Genomic DNA, 18093 nt, shown 5'->3' on the forward strand with positions numbered 1-18093 from the left:
TACTTCAGTGTTTGAAACTTGCATGTTTAATTCTGTGATTAATTTAACTGTGAGAACTAAGTCATTAGCATACAAGAATTTCCATAGTCAGCTGCTCTTGAATTCCTGTGTTATGACCTGGAGAACTATATAAGGGCTGACGGCTGAGCTCTGATGAATACCTACTTATATGCCCTCAGTGAACCCATTAACTCCCACTTTGTTGACACACCTTTGTACATAGCTTCCACTATTTTCTCAATTCATTCATCTTCAGTTTTATTAGTGACTGCCAAACTATGAAGTATAGTTTTCTGGAAAGGAACTTCAGCATCATCACTTAGCATCCATTTTCTATGCTGGCATAGGTTAGGCAGTTTGACTAACTAGTAAACTGGAGAGTTGCACCAGGCTCCAACATGTTTTGGCTTGCTTTCTACAACTGGTTGCCCTTCATGCTTCATACTTCACCAAATTTCTTCAGCATCTCAGTAATCATCCATTGCTACTTTATCTACCTTTTTTTATATCTTTCTATCTTGCCACAATCAAACCAATAGCTTGTCTCCCTTTTGGAACAACGCCTCTTTTTCTTCATATATTCTTTTCATTCAACAATGATTTATATCAATTTCATACCTCTTTCTTCTCAGAATTGGTAAAGACAAGTACCAGTATCATATCATATGCACTTTTTCCTAGTAACATTCAGTTAACACAGGCATATCAGTTTAGCTTCTTTCCTTGCCAGATGTACCTACCTTCAAGCTACCTCACATCATTCCTTGCTCTACCCCACCTTTCCTTCATTCCTTCTCAACTTGTCTCTTCAGCTTTATATCTTGCCTAATTGTTCTGTCACAGTTCTCTATCTCCTCCCTTGATATAGATATCACCTAATGCATGAAAGTTCACTTGGTAAAGAGATCTTTTAGCTTTTATACCTTCCTTCTACAGGTTGTCTTCTGTCTCTGAGTTGATCTACTTCTTATCCTGAGGTCCTGATTGCTAGTCAATATAAGTGGCATGCTTTTCATCAGGATGTGGTGGGGTACTTGGTATTTATAATCTCAGCTGTCTCTCTTGTTGGAAATGAAATCTAACTGGCTTGTGTTCACCTGAGTGGTAGGTGATTATCTAATTGCTTGGTTGGTTTCTGAACATTTTTTTCCTTCTTATTGTTAATGTGTTGGTGCAGAGTTAAAATTGTAGTAAACTTAGTCTGCAACATAGCTTCTATTTTCAATGAAAAAAAATATTGTCATAAGTCTTTAATGGCATAAGGAAAAACATGAAATTCTCTATTTGCTTAGATTTTTTTTTCTTCACAACTCTCTCTTCATCCTGGTGTAAGAAATTATTGTTTTTGTAATGAAGGAGCATGGTCTAGTGGTTAGGGTGGTTGACTTATGTTCATAAAGTTTTCAGTGTACTCTTGGACCAGGTGGGTTGTTGTGTCCTTGAGCAAGGCACTTCATTTTACGTTGCTCCAGTCTACTCTTCTGAAAATGAGTACCAGCTCAGTGTTGGAGCAGCTCCCTCTTCCTCTAGCTGTCCCATCCTTGACATTTGTTCAGGTCAGGGGTGGAAGCATTGGATGAACATCTATGTTTCCTTGCAACTACATAGGCACCTAAAACAATTAGCAGAAGTATGGTACATGCAAGTAATGACTATAGTGATAGGGGTTGTAATAGAGATGGCATGTAGGAGTGTGAGATGGGATACTTTACAGTATCTGATTTATGCATCTTGTTTCAAATTACAAGTTCCAGATAGGTTAATTTTGCCAATCATCCTTCCAACTGCAATAAAGAAGCATTAATAAACTAGTGATTATGTTCACTGACACAAAACGCCGCCGCCGTGGTGATCTCATTCTTGTTCACAACATCATAAGCGGAAAGTGTAACCTCTCGAAAGAGCTGTTCTTCACTCCTGCTCCAGGGCGTTGGCTGCGGGGTCACTCCGTAAAGCTCTATCTGCGACGATTTCATCTCAATCGAAGGAGAGGGGCTTTCTCCGTCCATGTTGTGGATCCATGGAATAAGCTGCCAGACGAGATAGTGAAGATGCTGACGACCACTCAGTTCAAAGTCTCTCTTGACCAGAAATGGCATGAACTCTTTGCATGAACACCTTCCCTGTACATAACTCCATGTCCCCCTACATGGCCTTGCTTTTTGCTTTTTGAGCCAAAAAATTAACTTAACTTAAGCCTTTCATTTTAGAAGAATAAGTAGGGGAATTACTTTTAACTAGTGAAAGTGGTGGTAGATATAGATGTGTGCAGCAAATGCAACTACACTGATTTAGACTTATACATTGAGGTTGTTCATGTACAGAAACTAAGTTAACTGCAGATTGTTAGAATTATTAGGGCTTTGGATTTGTGTATTTGTTCTAGCACCAACATCATTTTTCACCTGTTTTCCATACTAGTATGAAGTGGGTGAGTTGATATAGTCTGACTCAGTTCTCGTTTAGAGTTATTGCCTTCTTAATTAGGTTGGATGACCATATCTTGCTTGTATGAAATGTTATCTTTCAGATGGTTTCTATAATTGAATACCTTAAAGTATACCATTTGCACTGGATAGTGTCTTGTTGCCAGCAAGTAAAGAATCCTCTCGAACTGTTCAATGCTCTCTTTATTTATTCAAGGCAAATGGCCAAGTGGATGAGTACAGAGAGAGAACCAAGGTTTGAAGGTGACAGAAGAAAGGGAATGTGATGGAGGGACTGATTGATAGGGGCGATAAAGTGATCAAGGTGGGTAAAATAGAAGCAGGGACGGGTAGCATGAAGGATGTGATGAGGAAGAAGGGTAATGAATGATAAAGAGTGAGTGAATGATGGTTAGCAATAAATAAGAATGTAGAAAGAATTGAATAATATGACTACATCTAATGGCATGGTAGGAGAGAGTAAGGATTGAATATGGACACATCCAGTGTCATCATTTGTTACAAAAATAATCAGAGATGAGAGATAAAAGGTAGTACACAATCAAGACTTAACAGAAACATTAGAAAGGGACCTGAATGTAGATAAACATCCCAACCTCCACCATTGTTTTAACTTCCATTTTGCCAAGTTTAGATGGCTGATCACAGAACAACTGATTTCTCTTATACCCAGATTTTCTCTCACAACATTACTATTCTGTTCATTATGCGCAATAATTTACCAATGTTTACTCACTTCATTTCTTTGTAGCCATCACAGCTGTTTCACATTCACTACCATACAACATTATGTTTCATATACAAGCATCATATAATCTGCTCTCCACTTGAAGAGAAAAACTCCTTAAGTAATAGCTTTCTCAATTTTTTCCACTCTGTTCTTTCTTTGGTTTCCTCTGCTTTTGCAGCACCCATTCCCCTCTGCTAATTTGATAACTTAGATGACAAGACCTATCAACTACTTCTTGAGAGCCTTCCAAGTCATTGAAAGCATCTAATTTGTATTCATACTGTTGGTGCGCTTGTGCATTTATCATATATGAATTCTACCTTCCTTGTCAGCTTTCTTATGATCCTACTACACTTCTTGTGAGACACTAGATACACTGAATAGAATTTCTGAATTTATACCTATTCTTTTTCTATATATTGAACAAGGCCATTTTCCTGATGGCAGTAGGGTCCTGCTTTCTTTCCTATTTACTAAAACTTATGTATTTGATAAGGATTTGCTTTCATGTCTGAAGTTTCTTCTGTAATTTACAGATTTCGCTTGTGGCTAAATGAGGTCATAGGCATACAGGGGTTCTCAACTTGCAACCTGTCTTAAACTCTTCCGTGATGACCAAAAGGATTATAATAGATAGGAAGAAGCTGAGAATTGAATCTTGATAGACCCTTCCTGCTTGCTAAATTCATTGCTGTACTTACTGCTAACTCTCACCTTTGCTGACTACACCTCTCTACATGGCTTGCCCAGCATTGACAAGCTATTCATCTACCCTTCATTTAACTTAGACCACCAGATTACAGAGCATGATGCTCTATCAAAGGTCTTCCCTAGATCAGCAATGGTATGTAGAATGGTTTATTCACAGATGGGTATTTCTGTTGTCTCACTAGAAAGATGGCATCTATAGTGAAGTTTCAAGTTTGCATAGTATTGTGGTTAGAATTTCTTGACATTTTAGACTTTTGTCAGAGAGAGAAAACGGTTTGTCCTTCACCTATCAAAGTGTTCCAAACATATTTTCTCTCTCTAACAAAAGATTTGGTCTGAAATGACAGAAAAATCTCCCATGTCATTCATACATAAAAAAATACTTTCTGGTGTATATTTTAGGAGTTTTCATATAGACTGTTGTATAAATCATGTGAGTAGTGCTAGGGCACCACCTTGAAGAACTTTTTAGTTGAATGAAACAAAAATAAGTAGTGGGCTTATTAATATACATACACGACAGGCTTCTTTCAGTTTCCAGCGACCAAATCCACTCACACAGCATTGGTCAGTCCAAGGCTATAATAGAAGACGCTTTCTCAGGGTGCCACACAGTGGAACTGAACCCGGGATCATGTGGTTGGGAAGCAAACTTCTTACCACACAGCCATGCCTGCATCTATTGCGTAATTTTATTTCATTAATCTTGGTGTTACCAGGTATTCCTTCCACTAGTTTATTAATTGAACTGATCTGATTACTACAAGTAATGTTGTTGGTTTTATCTGTCACTTTTGAAATAATTCTAAAATCCTGTCAATTTCTTTTAATTACCAGGCTTGAATATTGTATAAAATCCTAATGAAAATGTCCGATCCTAAGGATGAAAAGGAGGAAGAGAAAACCTATGGCAGCTGTGAGGGCCCTAATGCCATGTATGTAAAACTGGTCTCTTCTGATGGTCATGAATTTATTGTCAAAAGAGACCATGCTCTCACATCAGGAACCATAAAAGCTATGCTTAGTGGACCTGGTAAGTTAAACTATTTTATTTTCTCTGTTTGTTGATTTGGGAAGGTGCACTGTCCCCAGAATAACTGAAAGGAGTTATTCCTGGGGTTAGTATTTATTTTGAATAATTGTTGCAGATTAATGTGGTGGAGAGAGAGATGCTGTTCTGAAAAAGACAGGTTGGGTAATACTGAATCTGATGTGGCAGATAATATTGATGTGTGGAGTTAAAGAGGTGAGTTAACTAAATAGTTGTAAAAAAAAAAAGGCTTCAAAAATTAAGGTAAACTGGGACTGTTGCAAGAAAAGAAACAGGGAGGGCACAACTCTTCTGTGAAGACTCATTTTACATTTGGTTTTCATGCTGACATGGATCCAAGTCAGTTGTTGCTCAATTATTGCACTCTTTTGTGGGCGTGTTCCATTTTTGCATGGTTTCAATGACTTGTTTCATTTGCATCCATGTCTGCCACACTCAATATCCATAGGTCGTTACCTTCAATTTTGAAAAATTCTTACACAAGTGTTAATATGATCTGTCCTTCAAAAGAGAAACTCTTTCTGACCAACAGATGTAATAGTTGTTCACTGCACCTTTTTTGTTTTTTACACACTCTCCTGAATTGTTTAGGGTGGATTTTGTAGCTGGATATTCTTCCTAGTGGTCCAGGAGGTATTACTAGGGTTATTGTTTAGCTCTACATCATGTGTGTGAACAGCCATGCTACATGGGCCGTGACTGCTGAGGATATGCATAAGCTTGCAAGGAATGAAGCCAGTATGCTCCGCTGGATGTGTAATGTCAGTGTGCATACATGACAGAGTGTACGCGCCCTGAGAGAAAAGTTGGATTTAAGAAGCATCAGATGTGGTGTGCAAGAGAGACGACTGCGCTGGTATGGTCATGTGTTGCAAATGAATGAGGATGAGGTGGTGAAGCATGACCTTTGAACATTGGGCCTTACCAAGGCAATGACTAATGACCAGGACCTTTGGAGATATGCTGTGCTTGAGAAGACCCAACAAACCAAGTGAGACCATAGCCCATGGCCTATGCCAATGGGTGTAACCAGCCCATTTATGAATACCCCTCATTCATTGGACAATAAACCTTGCTTGTGAAGACCTATTGAGGCAAGTGAAATCAAAATTGCTGACGTGACTGATGACAGTACTGCCTGATTGGCACTTGTGCCAGTGGATGTTAAAAGCATATCTGAACATGATCATTGCCAGGGCCACGGATTGGCTCCCATGCCGGTGACACGTGAAAAGCACCATTCAAGTGTGATCATTGCCAGCGTCACCTTACCAGCATGTGAAAAACAACATTCAAGCGTGGTCGTTGCCAATGCTTCCAGACTGGCTCCCATGCCGGTAGCATGTAAAAACACCATTTGAGCGTGGTCGTTGCCAGAAACGCCTGACTGGCCCTCATGCCTGTGGCACATAAAAAGCACCCACTACACTTGGAGTGGTTGGTGTTGGGAAGGGCATCCAGCTGTAGAAACTTTCTCCAGATCAGATTGAGTCTGGTGCAGCCTCTGGCTCACCAGTCCTCAGTCAAACCGTCCAACCCATGCTAGCATGGAAAGTGGGTGTTAAACGATGATGATGATGAAGATACCTACAAGTTCAGTAATCCCAGGTCTATGACATAAACAATTATTGTTTGGTGACGTGGATGTATGACTTATTTTGCCACATAGGGAGAGGCAGAGCTATGATTTATTCTTGAACATATTTGAGGAAATGTATTTACTAGGTAACAAATAAATTAAAATGGAATATGAAAAATTATTTAATATAAGGGGGGATAAGTGCGTTTATTCAGAATCATCTCTAACAGGGAAAGCTAAGTTTCATCGCCATCAGCGATGCTACAAAGGAATACAAATCAAGTCAACTGGAATTTCATTACCATACCTTAAAGTACTTGTTAGTGCACTGGTCTGTTTGTTTTTTTTATAATATATCTACATAAATACATGAAGAAAATGGTAATGATCAAAGGAAGCTTTCAACCTACATCCTATTGTTTGGACTGTAATTAGCTTTACTGACTCATCTCCTCTGGTCTTCAAGTTCAACAATGGTCAAGTCTTCATGCTGAGACGAGCATTCACAACCACCTTCAAGCTCTCAGTTTCCAGGTTTACTGAGGAGTTTAAAAACCATGCAGCAGGCCATCACTTCGGGGTTGACAAATCTGTTGTCTGATGATGGTGCTCCAATAAGGCCACAATCGAGTCGATGCCCAAGAAGAAGGCGATGAGGAGTAAGACAGTGCAGTGGCTGGAAATAGAGGAGAGGCTTCTCAGATAGGTGAAGGAGAAGAGGATGATAGGACTCGAGGTGTTGACACTCACCTTTCGAATCAAGGCCAAGAAGATCGTCAGAAACTTCCATTCCAGCACATCATGGGCTTTCCAGTCTATGCGCAGGCATGATTTGTCCATCAGGTATCACATCCACATTACACAGTGGCTGCCAGAAAATCTCAACGCAAAAACAGAGGTTCCAGCGGTTTATCATCAACCCGCTTAAACTACATCAGTACCCTCTGAGCCACATTGGCAACACGGACCAGACTCCCCTCACATTCGATCTTCCAATGGCAAGAACTGTTGCTGAGAAGGGGAGAAAACAGTAGAAATCTTCACAAGGACTATTTTAAAGTGATGCTGACTTCCACAGCTAATGGAGGAAAGCTGCCACTGTACGTCGTCTTCGAGAGGAAGACACTACCCAAAGATGCCAAGTTTTTGGAGGGGGTCTCATTCGAGCCCAAACAAAAGGTTGGATGGGCCAGGCACTCATTGAGGTCTGGCTTCGGGTAGTGTGGGGACAGCGCATCAGTGGACTGCATTAGAGAAGGGGTCCCCTGGGTCTGGATGCATTCAGATGCCACAAGTTAGAAAAAACCAAGGCAAAGATACATTTAACATCGATGTGACAATGATCCCTGGGGAAATGAGATCACTTCTTTAAATATTTTATATTGCAATCAACAAATCGTTTGAGGACCGTCTCAAGCACTGCTGGGAGGATTGGATGGCCAATGCGCCAAAAGAGGTGATAAAGACTGGGCTCACGAGGAAAGTCGACTGGGGGGAGATTCCAGAAGACATCATCAAGCAGGCTTTCCTGAAATGCTGCATATCCAACGCATTCAACAGCACAAAAGATGACATTTTGTAAGAAGGCGCCACCATTTCTCCCAACACTTCTGACTCCAGTGATGGCGAGGATGAACTGGCATATGCAGATAATCAACTCTACAAGGTCTTCAACGGGTCATTTGATGATGAAGAGTTCTGAGGTGTTGAGTGAAGTCTCTACTCATTAGGGTCGGTCCTATTTAGGACCACACATTTTCAAGAAAGAATATAAAGATCACAATATGAATAAATCATATAAACACACATAATAAAAAGATGTTTTCTTATTATCTCTTGCATTTAAAACCTAAGACTTTATCTTCCATTCATAATTATGAATATCAATGATTGCAGTCGGAAAAGTTTAAGTATGAAATCATCATGAAACGGAAGTTTGTATTCATCCTGTACTTCTCCTTTTTCATTAGCCCCAGTTATTTCGTGGTTTTCCCCTCTCGGGCACCAACAGTTGGTAGTTATTTATGAAAAAACAGAAAAACTCATTCTACGGTGTTATCTAACTTCAGTTCCAGACCATTTTCTTTCTGCCAATTTACATTTATCTTTTGGTATAGTAACATTCAGATGTGTTCTATCTTTTATTCCTCTCTTCAAGGCCATATGAAAATACTTGGGACTAGATTTTGTTCTGCTGTCCTATCCACTCACAGCAGTATTATTTTCAAAATTTGCTCTGAAATCATCAATAAATACCTTACTTTTGGCTGAAAGTTGAAGTAGGTCTTAAGTAGTAACATGGATATTTGTCAATCTAAAATCAAAGTACACTGAATCATTGGGATAATGGTGGAGATATTTTAATGAAATGGGTCAGATCTCTATGATTCTTAGATCTGAGGTGACTTTGACATCAGCTGTCACCACTTCTTCCCACTACTGTCATCATTCATCTTGTCACATCTCCATACTTGTGCAGCTGCTGTTTTGCATACATCTTCTTCCTCTTCTACCCATTTTTTTTCCCTCCTTTCTCTTAACTCATTTGTACTTCGAGGTTTGTGCATACTGGCATATTACATCCAACAGAACATTTTAGTTTAATTTCTGTTCCACCTTTGCACATCCTCTGCAAATATATATGGTACATTGGCATGCAAGCACTAAACAATCTACCCTTCACTTAATAAAAATCTTTGTCACCAACATAAATAACAATCTTTTTTTTCCATCTTGTTCTAACTTTGATGGCTTAGTTTTATGCATCTAGTAGCTATCAACTAATACAGAGCAAGCTTTTTAAGCAGTTGGTCACCCTACCTGTGATCTCACTGCATTTTTTGTACATCAGTAATCTCCATTAGGTAAACACCATAGAGTTCCTACCTGCTCCTGTTTTGTATATCAAGCACAGCCACTTCCCAGATTATAGTAATTTGTATATAATTCGTTGCATGCGTGGTGAGCTGCATGAATCAAAATGATGACTTGCATATTCTTCATAAGTTCTGGCAGATTTGAACATCATCAATATTGTTTAATGTCCACTTTCCATGATGACATGGGTTGGATGGTTTGACATGGAACTGGCTAGCAGGAAGATGTCCAGACTCCAGTTGCCTGTTTAGGCATGATTTCTACGGTTGAATACCCTTCCTAACGGCAACCACTTAAGAGTGTGCTGGATGCTTTTGAAATGGCACCAGCAACTGAAAGAACAAGTCTGTATGTATGGAAGACATCAATTTTACGTAGCTTGACATGTCTTATCATCATCGTTTAACGTCTGTTTTCCATGCTAGCATGGGTTGGACAGTTCGACCGGGGTCTGGGGAGCCAGGAGGCTGCACCACGCTCCAGTCTGATCTGGCAGTGTTTCTACAGCTAGATACCCTTCCTGACGCCAACCACTCAGTGAGTGTAGTGGGTGCTTTTTACGTGCTACCGGCACAGGGGCCAGAGGAGGCTGGCAAATGACCATGATCAAGTACAGCAACTCGCCAAATCTCTCAGTCCCATGTCTTCCTGGGTCTGCCCCTTCCACAGGTCCCCTCCACAATTAGAGCTCAGCAAATCTTTATGCAGTTGTCCTCATCCATATGCATCACATGACCAGACCAGTGTAGTCTCCTCTCTGGCACACAACATTTGATGCCGCTTATACCTAGTTTTCCTCTTAAATCTTCTCTGCTCTGTTGTGCATGCACACTGACATTACCCATCCAGCAGATCATGCTAGCTTCATTTCTTGCAAGTCTTCTCTAGTCAAAGCCCACATTTCACTGATATATAACGTAGCTGTCCATACACTGGTGTCATACAATCTACCTTTCACCCTGAGGGAAAGGACCTTAGTTACCAACAAAGGTAGAACCCCTCCAAACTTGGCCAAGCCAATTCTTGTCTTAGCAACTACACTTTCAGAACTCCCTTCCCTACAACTAACTTGGTTTCCTAGGTAACAGAAGCTATCCACCTGAGCATTTGAGGGAGCCTATTGTCTGTATGTTTTTAGTGCTTATTGTGCCTGCAAATTTGCCATACACACACACACAGACTCTGTTCTCTGTTAACCTTCCTTTGATGCTGCTACACCTCTGAGTACAATGTATGGAGTTTCTACCAACAGCCTTCTTAGATATTGAGCCGGGCCATCTCCAAGAAGGGACTTGTGATTTGTCTGTTTTCCTACTTTCAAGGACTTAAGTTAATTTAGTAAAAACCCTAAGACCCTTAGATTCCAGACCTTGTTTCCACAACTGAAATTTCTACTCTAGGTAAAGTAGTGATCCAGCTATAAGAACAAGGTCATTAGTGCAGAGGAGCTCCCAGGGACAGCCAGTCTTGAATTCCTCTGTTAGAGCCTGGAGGGCTAAGGTAAACAGGAGTCTTAGTACACTGAGTTCATTAGCATGAATATGCTAATCACTGTTGCATTTGTCACCAGAGAACAACTTTTCTTTTATGAAGAATATGCATTCATACTCGATTTATTAGTATAAGGGATGAAATACAACAGCAGTTAGCATATTCAAGTTCAAATCTTCCAGAACAGATCGAAAATGTGTGAAAGTCATTGTTTTGATTCTCACTGTTCACATGATGATTTGGCAGATATCAGCATGAATCAGTAAACAGTTTGTTTGCTGATGTTATAAACAAGACCATCACCTCTTGTTAAATTTGAGACACAACAGTGTCAAAATGCCTCTAACCCTTTATACAAGGGGGTAACCAAAAGAAACCAGACTTTTACAATATTATTTTATTCACTTAGTTTTTCTGCCTTCAAAGTATTCTCCATTTGAAGCGATGCAGTCCTGGAACTCTTGCGAAGTGATGTTCTTAATGCCTCTATTGTTTTTTGTTTTTTTTTCTTCACCTCTTCCACATCTGCAAAACGTTTTCCTTTAAGGACTTTTCATTCAAAGGGAACAAAAAAAGTCGCAGGGAGCAAGATCAGGCGAATAGGGAGGGTGATGCCATTTTTTGGTCAAAAACTGTCTCACACTCAAGGTGGTGTGCACAGGCACATTGTCATGATGAAACCACCACTCTCCACTTTGCTACAGGTCAGGATGTTTTCATCTCACCATGTCTCACAAATGCTTCAGAACTGCCAAGTAAAATGTCTGGTTAACAGTTTGACTAGCAGGAGCAAATTCTGTGTGGACAATTCCTTTCACATCAATGAAATAAATCTGCATCATCTTGACATTGGAGTTCACTTGACGTGCTTTTTCGGGGTATGGTGACATCAAATGCTTCCATTGACTTGATTGCTGCTTTGTTTCTGGGTTGTAGCCATAGCACCAGCTTTCATCACCAGTGATGACCTTTGAAAAATGGTCTGGATCGACTTCCAGTTGTTCATTAAGTCATGACTGCTTTTGATCTTTCATGAGCAAGCGAGGCACAAATTTTGCTGCAACTCTATTCATTTACAATTCCTTGCTCAAAATTTGTTGGCAGAAGCTCCAGGACAAACCAGTCATATCAACAAGTTCGTCAGTTGTTAGGTGACGGTACTCCAAAGTCTGTTCATGAATTTTCATGACATTTTCATTAATTCTGGAGGTCAACAGTTATCCTGAACAAGGTTGGTCTTCTAGTAACAGGTAACCATTCCTAAAGCATGAAAACCACTTGTAAACTTGTTTTGTTCATGGCAGCATCCTTGTAAGCTATTTGAGGTATGACAACTGTTTCAGCCACCATTTTCCCCTGCGGTAAACAGAATTTCACAGAAGCACACTATTCCTTTGTTTCAGCCATCACAAAAATTGACAAGCAGGGTGAGTGAACACACATCCGTCATAAAGGAGAACTTGTTCTCCTTTGACAAAATACAACATTATCATTTTCATTATTTGATCCATCAAATTGATGCCTCTGTAATTACTCCTTTCTAGAACAACCTTGTTCTTGTAGCAGTTGGAAATAAGCCATTCATTAGGGATAACACATCCTTGATTCACTATGTAACAAACATGTCATACATTGCCAGATATTGGCAACTATCTCTGATGGTCCTACTGTTTTTTGTTTCCATATCCTTAATAGCTCTTTTGTCTGTATAGTGATCAACTGTAATGGTTGGACACTCTGTTACATCTATTTGAAGGAGTCCCTCCATCTTCCAGTTTTGTTTCTACAACTATTCTTTGTGAGATTTTCATTCCTCTTTTCTTCATCATTGACAGTGCCACTCTCATTGTGCACTTTTCACCAGCTACCTCCCATTTCACTTGCAATTTAGTATACTTTATTCTGATCTTCATGGTAAAGAACATGAGCATACTTCTTTCAGCTTCTCTCCTAGCTCCCTGATATTCCATGATCATCACTTTCTAGGCCTGTCTCTTAGCTTTTGTTGCTCTATCTACTGTACCTTCCACCACTGTGTCACTCGCTATTTGTCTGGGACTTTGCTCCATCTCCAAGTCTGATTACTGGCTCATGGTAAGTTGTCACATAGAAATTCTCAGTTATCCTTTATGCCTTTACTGCTTTTTCATCAGAGATGTTACCTAATTTTGAACTCATGTCTAGCAGAGGGATCTTTCAAGTTCCATATTATCCTTCTTTGATTCATCTTCTGTCTCTGAATCTATCTAGCTCTTAAACTGAGGTCGCTAATCTTTAGTCTATTTCGAATGGCACATTCTTCAGCAAAGAAGGATTTAATATTAACAATTTTGTATTTACATACTATTCCATTCTGACTAGGAAGTCTAGCTGGCTTGTCTTCAACTTTGTGGCTGGGATTCTGAAATTTATGTTACAAATGGCTATCTGTGACTCGGAACACTAAGAGCTTTCATGCAACATGACCATAACCTCCATGTGCATGTTCACCAGTATAGCCATTAAAGTCACCTGCTGTGATCAGGAGGCTACTGTTAATGTCACCAAAGCAGTCTGCAAGAGGACCTTGTAGAAACAGTTGTTTAGATCATTTGTCAGTCTTGGTTTTGGTTCATAGGCAAAGATCATTTGCTCTTTGTATTGCTTATCACTAGTTTAATTATCCTGTCACATATTCTGATTTCCTCAATTACAATACTTACATCTAAGTTGTTACCTACTCAGAAGCCTTTTTTTTGTTCCTGGATGGTACTCACAGCACTAACAAGATGTTAGTCCTAATGGATATCTTTGTCATTTTCTCTCCCTCTCTCTCTCTCAGAAATAGTACTGTCACTCAAAGATATATTTAATGTTGACATTGAATAGCCTCAATCAGCTATGCCACAAAAATAACTTTGCAAATGTTTCAGCTAACCTAAAAACCCACTTCACTGGCTGTTGTATTGTTGTATTGTACTGGCAAACCAAATAGTTTTGCTTTGTTTTAATTATGTGATCCTAGTATTTCACATTGAAATATATGGTGCTTCTTTATTGAAATAGAAAGGTGAATCTGTAAAGGAAATGTTGGGTTTTTTTCCCTTTTCATTTTCTTTTACATGTTTCATTCATTAGACTATGATCATGCTAGGGATTTTAGGTGAAATAAGTCTGGTGCTTATTCTTGGTTTCTTTAGCCAAGCACTGTGTTAGAGAGACATAAACAAATAAACATCAGTTGTCCAATTGTGAGAAATGAATGCAAACAAAGGCACACAGGCATATATATACAATAGCTATCCATGTACAAAATCCACTCACAAGGCAGTCAGCTTGGTGTTATAGTAGAAGACATTTGTACAAGATGCCACATAGTGGGACTAAAGCCAAAACCACATGGTTGCAAAGTGAGCTTCTTAACCACATAGCCAGCTTCTCAAATTTTTTTATTTTTCCCTTTTCTGGTCTTCCTTTTTTTTATTTTTCTATATAAATTACTCATAGATAGAACAGTAGAGGTCCTTCCAAACTGGTGAGCTTGATGAAGTTAGCATTTAGTGTAAACATCTGAGAGAATACATAGAAAACAAGAATTCTAGGGAGTTGCTATTGTTGGGAGAAATGATTCTACATGTTTAGGTACAGTCTGAGAGATGAGGCACAGTAAAAGTAACAGAAGGTAAGGAAGGGTGACAAGGATATGCAAAGACCATTGTCAAAGTACCTGAATAAGCAAAAGCTTTGTATGTTGCTTGTGTATGTATGTATGTGTGTGTGTGGTGTGTTAGCATCTCTTTGCCTTCACATTATATAACAGTCATAAAAAAACCATTATCATACAAGTAGTGTCCTTCACTCTTAATTTTCTGTGAAAAAATATCAAGCTATGAGAAAATATTACCTTGCTTGGAAAAATGTATGGGTTAGTGACAGGAATGGCATCTAGTTATAGAAAATCTGCTTCAGCAAATTCTGTTTAAACCATAAAAGCTTGGGAAAGTGAGCATTAAAGCAATGATGTATGTGTTTGTATTTCTACATGTGTGTGCGTCTTGTACATGCTTGTGTGTATGTTTTTTGTCTCTCTCCATCTTTTTGCAAACACCTCTTGAGCAGCAGTGATGTTCTTTATGTTCCTCATAAACAGATATTTGATGATTTGATGTGCAAAGATGATAGCACATTAAAGATTAGGTTAGGAAGGATGTCCAGCCATAGAATGTTGCTTTAAGAAAGAAAAAACATGTAAAAATGATTTGCATATATGAGGGGGTATCCAAATGAAACCAGAATTTTGCAATATTATTTGATTCACTTAGTGCAATTTTTATGTCCATTTTTAATGTTTACATTACTTGGATGGGTTTCTTCATGCAACATTTTACCATTTCTTGCAGTTCTTTTGTCATCTCATGTGTGAAGCTTAGCCTCATGAGATCTATCTTCTCCACTGCCTTCCGTGGTTCACCACCCCTCCTCTATAGTTTCCTTCTTATTAGAACATTGGTACTTTTTTACCCAACTGTCATCTTCCAAATTTCATCAATACCCATACCAGTTCAGTTTCCTGGCTTACATACTACATTTGGTCCTTCTTACACTTTTTTCCAGCTCATTTGTGCTCTGTCATTATGCAGCCAGACATTATTCATCCAACAAAGCATACTTAATTTCTTCATTTGTAATGTAGATACATATTTTTGTATCTACATTACGTGGTAGATATATATATCTGTGTTGCTGACACAGCTCAAGAAGACCCATGAAGCTGAGCAAAATCGCAGTCATGGCAGATGCCGGTGGCACATAAAAGCACCCATTACACTCTGAGTAGTTGGTGTTAGGAAGGGCATCCAGCCATAGAAAACCATGCCAAATCAGACTGGAGTCTGATGCAGCTTACCAGCTCTGGTCAAACCATCCAACCCATGCCAGCATGGACAATGGACGTTAAATGATGGTGATGATAGATACTCATACATATATAGAAATGTCAGATCTTTTCACTTTGACCGACAGATTTTTAAAAATAATTTCTTTGTAACTAAACACTTTTAAACTTCGTATACTGGTAGAATGTATTACATAAAACTTCTTTCTCTCTTGGCTTTCTTGAAAAAATTCTGTAGTTTGTAAGCTATTTCTTGCATTTCGGCAATTTCAACCAATCAATGACGTCTATTGAGGTGAATACAATTTCTGCGGTTGTTTGTCAATGCAGTGTTGATCTTATAAGTGTCGCATGGTGGAAATAAACACAATTTTGCATTTCAATTTGTACATCTGTACTCCCAACTGTGTACAAGCGCATATGTAAAATGACATCCTTTATTTTTTAATCATTATCAGCTAATAAGTAGTATATTGAAAAATAAAAATATTTTCAGGGCGGGGGTATTTGTGATTACAAGGATCAAAAGTGGGCCTTTGGCCAAAATGGGTTAAGAACTTTTGCCCTAGAGGATTCATCAGGTCATTAGTATCACAGAACTCTCTTCATTTCTAGATACAAAGCCATTGACTCCATGTACATCATGGAATCTATCAGTGGTGTCCAACATGTCTGTTAAAGTTACCAGCCACAAAGATTAGAACATTGACAATTATCAATTTCTGATAATAATGGATGATGGCTATGCCTGCAACCTACATTTCTGTTTGGAATTTCGGATAAGCTGGGGTTTTTTGGTTATTGTTATGTGAAGCCTACAGGTGAGGTTGTATGCAAGTGATTGATGTGTAGTTACACATATCTCTGTTGTTAGTGTGAAAGAGAATATTATTTCCACTCAGAAGCTTGCAAAAGTGAATAATACTTCTACTCAGTTTCATAAACCAGAGTGATCTGTAATAGTATTGACATTGTTATTGACCTCTTCGTGAATTTTCTCACAATCGGTATGCTTCTGAAACATTAAGTTCAGAGGCATAAGGAACTGGTCATGATGATATGCTATAAAATTCCGTGTATGAAAAATTATGTAGTCACTGAATGGCCTAATACCAGTACACAGCATAGGCTGCTAGTACTGAGTCCGTCTGCAAGGGGTTGACATAAACTGAAAAGTCAGAAGGCTACGCCAGGGAGAAGTATTGAGGGACAAGGGAAGAGGAGAAACATGGCTACCCTAGGCGGAGAGGGAGAGAGTGAAAATGTAGTGGGCCAGGGATTGGAGAGGGTAAGCTGATGAGTTCCCAAGATTGCAAAAGGAGAGTGGGAGCTTGGATTAGGGATGATGAGTGAGCACAGCTAAAGGGAGGGGATATTAGGATATGTTATGAAGAAGGGATTCAACAGGAACATATTTTGTGCAGCTAGATGCATGAGAGAGAATGGAATGTGGTGAGCATGGGTGGGGGTTAGGCATGGACATAAGGATCATGCCTTTATGCCCTGGACATGTCTTCTTGGTTCTTCCTCTTCCACAGGTTCCTTCCACATTTAGAGATCAGTAAAAATTAATGGGTTTTGAGTCTTGGACGCAGGTCATGATTGGAAGCTGTGCAGCTATTATCAGGTTGGCATTGTGAATCTAGGGCTGCATTACCTAACATATCTTTTTTTAAAAAAATGTAGAATATACTTTAAGGGATATTTGGCTGTCATTCCTAGCATGTTGAATGACATAGAGGAGCCTTTGTTGGCTCCTGATAGGTTTAACCAGCAACAAAGGTAGTACAAATGTAAACAAACTAATTTCCAAATCTAACCAATGCAACATAGGAAACTATTCATCATGAGAATTATGGCACAAGTTTTTGTTTTCTTTTTACTAAAATTTTGTGTATAAAAATCAATGTTATTTTTAAATCTCATTTTCCTATCTTTTTCAGGTCAGTTCTCTGAGAACGAGACTAATGAGATCAATTTCCGTGAGATTCCGTAAGTGTGCTTTTATTCTTGCCCTCTGAATCAAGTGTAAAACACCCTCAAATGTAACTAAATAAAAAGCTTATTGTAAATGCAAGGTGAATTCAAAAAGTATCCAATCTTTGGGCATTAAAAAAAAATTCACAAATTTTATTTAATCACCTTCAAAATATTTCCCTTGAGAGTTTATACACTTCTCCTAGCAGTTCTGCCATTACTGGTAACACCTTTGGATTGATATGGAGCTTTCCCATCATTTTTCTCGTGATTTCCTCTTGTGACTCAAATCACTTCCCTTTCAGCGTGGTTTTCAGTTTGAGAAAGAAGACCTAGAAGTCACATAGTCCCAGCCTG

General features: G+C 39.0%; 1 protein-coding gene across 2 annotated transcripts in view; it reads left to right on the forward strand.

The window, feature by feature from the left end:
• Positions 1–18093, forward strand: part of LOC115219550 (elongin-C) — a 31994-nt gene that overhangs the window by 8461 nt on the left and 5440 nt on the right. For both annotated transcript variants that reach the window (XM_029789756.2, XM_029789757.2), the window contains exons 2-3: positions 4726–4921; positions 17703–17751. In XM_029789756.2, coding sequence (XP_029645616.1) covers positions 4750–4921; positions 17703–17751 — 221 coding nt within the window. In that variant the 5' untranslated portion in view covers positions 4726–4749. The remainder of the gene's footprint in view (positions 1–4725; positions 4922–17702; positions 17752–18093) is intronic.

The sequence above is a fragment of the Octopus sinensis genome, linkage group LG14, assembly GCF_006345805.1.
Source record: "Octopus sinensis linkage group LG14, ASM634580v1, whole genome shotgun sequence".
NCBI lineage: Eukaryota > Metazoa > Mollusca > Cephalopoda > Octopoda > Octopodidae > Octopus > Octopus sinensis.